The 4,485-nt window shown below is 42.4% G+C and overlaps 1 protein-coding gene across 1 annotated transcript; it reads left to right on the top strand.

Annotated features, from left to right (window-relative positions):
* The first annotated feature begins 2,890 nt into the window (after positions 1-2,890).
* Positions 2,891-3,820, top strand: LOC146020774 (taste receptor type 2 member 40-like). The gene has a single exon (XM_083154233.1). It carries the CDS (start codon positions 2,891-2,893, stop codon positions 3,818-3,820), a length of 930 nt encoding a protein of 309 aa, XP_083010359.1.
* Positions 3,821-4,485: the final 665 nt, after the last annotated feature.

The raw sequence follows: 4,485 nt of genomic DNA, 5'->3' as shown, positions 1-4,485 counted from the left end.
TGGGTTTACTGAGTTATGGTTGGATCTCAAAACACCATCTTATTGGTTATCTGGCTCACAATTTTTGGAAAACCGTAGATTTTTTCATAAACAAGTCCTGTTCCGCTTCATAGACAGCCTTAGTGTTACACAATATATGTGTGACAAAGTTCTGTTGAGGTGAGGTAAGGTGAGGTGACTGACTCCTGTGGATGCTAGGCTTCGCCTGTAAATGCCAAGTTTGAAGTAGTGAGTTAGGCCCGCTACAGCTCCGGTGCAACCAGGTGTTATGTGGGGACAAAGAGTCAGCGACCCCCCCAAGGGTATAGCCAAAAGGAGAACTGACTAAAGGACCTGACTGGAAAAATAAGAAAGAAGGCAACTTGCCCAAACTGACTAACGCAGCTAATTGCGCCAGCGACCTAGTCGTCAACCACCAGCGACCACGTCACATACACAAGAATAAATTACACCACATCAAAAAGCACACCATGAACAATATGCACGGAACATTGAACAAAGAATAAGACACCGGAAGTTAGCAACCCAGCAAAAGCAAATAAGGATACAGAGTACTGCTGAAAGGACACCCTTCCACACCAAGCAGAGGGAGGGTAAATAAAGATATGCTCAGGAGAGCCACAAGTAATAAGGAAATAAACCAGGCCCCTAGCAGGGTACTCAAGAGACCAGGAACCAGCTGAATAGACAGGGAACCACCACAGGGAAGAATTTCCTGGCGCTGACAGGCACTAGTTCAGAGAAGGAATATGGCAGCTTGCTAGGACTTTATAAACAAACAAGGAACAAAATCAGGCTCCACTGGAGCACTTACATTACCTGGAACAGGCGTAGCATCACCGTGGAACATCCAACAGCTCAGGATGGTACGGAGCAGGCTGGATTAGACAGACAGGATTCTGCTACTGAAAGTAAGCAGGCTGGAGTCGCCACAGGCCAGGAAGGCTGCACACTGGGCTGAGTGCAGGGAGGAATGAACTAAAGACCAGCAGATGGCTGATGAGCTCCTACCAGAGCAGTAACCTGACGGAGGCCAGCAGGAAACAGGAACTAGCAGCTACCTGCAAAAGGAAAAGGAAGCTAGTACTCAGGAACTGAAGCTTTTACTGACAGGGCAGAGCCAGAGAGTATTCTCTATGAAGGGCTGAAGTGATTAATCAGCTGAGAAAGTTCCAGGCAGCTCCCAAGCTGTACTAACAAGCTCCTTACCTCTTAAACTTGTGAATGAATTAAGCTTACAGAATATAGAGATATAATGGCACAGACCTACCACTGGAGGCCACCAGAGAGTCAAATGCCAAACACAAACTGAACAGAACACAAAACAGAACTGAACCATTAATCATGGTTCCTAACATTGATTCTGTTAGAAAATTGCAGTACTGTACTTACGGTATCCTGTTGTATTGAAAGCAGCTGCGTAATTTGGTACAGTACGGATGGTGTAATGGTTAGCATTACTGCCTCACATCGCTGAGGTCATGGGTTATATCTCCACTATGGCTCTAACTGTTCAGAGTTTGTATATTCTCCCCGTGCTTACGTGGGTTTCCTCTGGGTACTCCAGTTTCCTCCACAATCCAAAAATATACTGGTACGTTATTTGGCTCCTAACAAAATTAACCCTAGAATGTCTGTGTGTTCGTGTAAAAGTGGTAGGGAATATAGATTGTAAGCTCCACTGGGGCAGGGACTGATGTGAATGTTGAAATATTATCTGTAAAGTGCTGCAGGATATAAAAGAAACTGTTAATAAATAAAAATAGTTTGCAAATGAATGTGAGCAGGTTTCTGATGGTGACAGGTCCCTTCCTCCAGCTCTCTTATAAAACGGTAACTATGTTAGCGAAGGTTTAGTATGAAGGGCTGCGGTTGTCCTGTATTAGTACTTTCTGAAGTGACTTTCTGTTTGGAAACTCCAATCAAATAGGGTGCTAATTGCTGGACTCCAGCAATCCAATTAGTGGTGATTGCTCCACGCCTGAATCTGTAATTGATTTGCCTTTCCCTGCATTGCTTGGACTTTAGACAGCAGTCACCTGCAGGGTAAATCATTTGTCTAATTGAATACCCCCTATAGAGTGATAGTGTTTTTTATGTTGTTGTCAGGTAGAAGTGACCTATTCTTTCCTGAATGTCAAGCAATATGACTGGATCGTGCGCTGCTGTGTGTGTGAGAGAGACTTTTAGAATGACCTCTAGGGGGCACCAGTTTACCACAATATTTCTACAATCTGCAATTCTCTTATTGTTACTGGGTGACACTTACCTTTAAGACTTGCCTACAGTCATCCGCAGAGCCACTGCATTCCTCCAGAGCCCTTCTATCAGCATGGACACCATGAAGGGTTGGGTTTGTTGAATGGATTCAGGATCCATCTGGCAGCAGGTCCAGCTTATGATGGTGCTGCTTGGAGGCATTTAGCCAAGAAACACAAGTTGTGAAGAAGTGCAATCACTTCTTCACCACCCTTTGTATACTTGTCATGTCACTTTCTACCAGAGGCTCTCTCACACAGACTGACCAGAGCACAGGGCTTGCATTTTAATGGAGTCCCCTCTCAGCCCCAGATATCCAGTATCTTGTCCCAGGACCTTCTTCATAATGTGTGTCCGGCAGCATGCAGATACACGAAGAATACCACAGCAAAGTACAAATCACATTAATTATCAAACACATAACCCAGTCTAAATAATTATATAACCTAGCTTATAATCAGTGTACATTTATCACACAGTAGCTATGTAGTAAAATACCAACTTATGCTTAGAACATGACATCGCCAAGCCTTGGAGATTATTTGCATAATTCAAACTACACACATAGAACTGTCTGTGCTCAAAATGCACAAACCATTACAGCCAGCTGGAGCATAGAGGAAGCCACAAAATGGTGTCTCCAACACTGATTGTCCTGCTGAGCATTGCGTTCCTCGAAAGTGGGATAGCAGTTACTTTAAACACCTACATTGTGTTTATGTATGCTAAGATAATCAAACATGACCAGAGGCTAAACCCATCTCATCTGATCCATCTTCTTCAAGGACTGGTTAACATTCTCCTACAGTGCAGTGTGACAGTACAGGGCTTGCTCTATGTCATCTGTGTTCCTGTGCTGTTTATTAGGGAAGTGTACTTTCCACTGTTCATATTTGTACTAGCAATGACTTACTGCAGCTTTTGGCTGACTGCCTGGCTCTGCGCCTACTACTGTACCAGCATCACCAACTTCAGATATGGACTCTGTGGTTGGTTACAGAGGATTCGCTCATCTTCCTTGGTGCTGCTGCTTCTACTGACGGCTGTTGGGTCATGTCTATCAAGTCTTCTATTCAACTGGAATATAGAATTTGAAACTGATGTGAAAGGTTCTGAGAACAGCACTCTAGGATCTTCATTTATTAGTGGGGCATTTCATGTGAATCCCTTGTATGTGCTAATAGCCACCAGTCTTGGCTGCTGTCTGCCCTTTATTCTCGTGCTCTACTCTATTATTCTCACTGTGTCCTCTCTTTTGAGACATGTGTGTAATATGAAGAATCATTCTGGATTTACTCGTTCTAAACTCCAAGCCCATATTAATGCTATCAGAACAATGACCCTGATACTTGTAGCTATTGTAATCTTCTGTATAGGGCTGATTTTGTTCTCCACAGCTAAATACAGTTCATCCCCGGATGACAAGCTTCAAATCAGCTGGTTCATGGTTCTGTTCTACCCATCAGCAGAGTCCGTCATCGCCATCCAGGCCAACGCCAAGCTCAGGAAGACCTTTGTAGAGGAGTTTTCTGCTGTTTTCCAGAGAAACAAGAACACTTAGAATTAGAGACCTGTCAATATAAGGTCTATTAACTATGAGCATGTGAGAGGATATAAGTAGACTTTTAGATGATTCCATAATCATTTATGAATCTTTTATCTAGATAATTTGAAATCTGCAATTAGAGAGACTTGTTATAAAGAGATAGAGAGTTAAAGGCATTTAATAATACAAATATGTTATGCTTATTAATGATGTGTAATATAATCTCAATGGTCTTATGGCATAAAACCATAGTACAAATTGTTGCCGTTAATATTCATTGGATTAGAGAAATTGTCCCTCAGCTAACTATAAAGTATATTAAAGTATTTAGCTTTATCTGTAAACTGAAGTTGTCTCTATTATGCTCAACATCTTGATCATTATAATTTTAGACTAATATTATGTTTAATACCAATACAGACATGATAAGACATCTAGAAACACTAATACAAGTCCTCACCTGTAGAGCCACCTTCCTTTCAAAGCTGTCCATGTCTACTAGTCCTCAGATGTCCCAGGTCTTCAGATTTCGGAGCAGAGGCCTATCCACATAAACAATGGACCTCCACATCTATACAGACATATGCAATCATAGGTGATAGTGCTCACCAATGCCCACACCAAAGACATGACGGACATAAGAGCAGCGCTGGCAGCAAACAATAGGTGGTCAAATAATA

This window comes from Crinia signifera, chromosome 7 (genome assembly GCF_055691185.1).
Source record: "Crinia signifera chromosome 7, ASM5569118v1, whole genome shotgun sequence".
NCBI lineage: Eukaryota > Metazoa > Chordata > Amphibia > Anura > Myobatrachidae > Crinia > Crinia signifera.
Note: the sequence above shows the minus strand (reverse complement) of the source record. Positions and strands in the feature narration are given on the sequence as shown.

Excerpts from the sequence above, each read along its gene's own strand:
- LOC146020774 (XM_083154233.1), top strand. The coding sequence starts at position 2,891 with ATGGTGTCTCCAACACTGATTGTCCTGCTGAGCATTGCGTTCCTCGAA.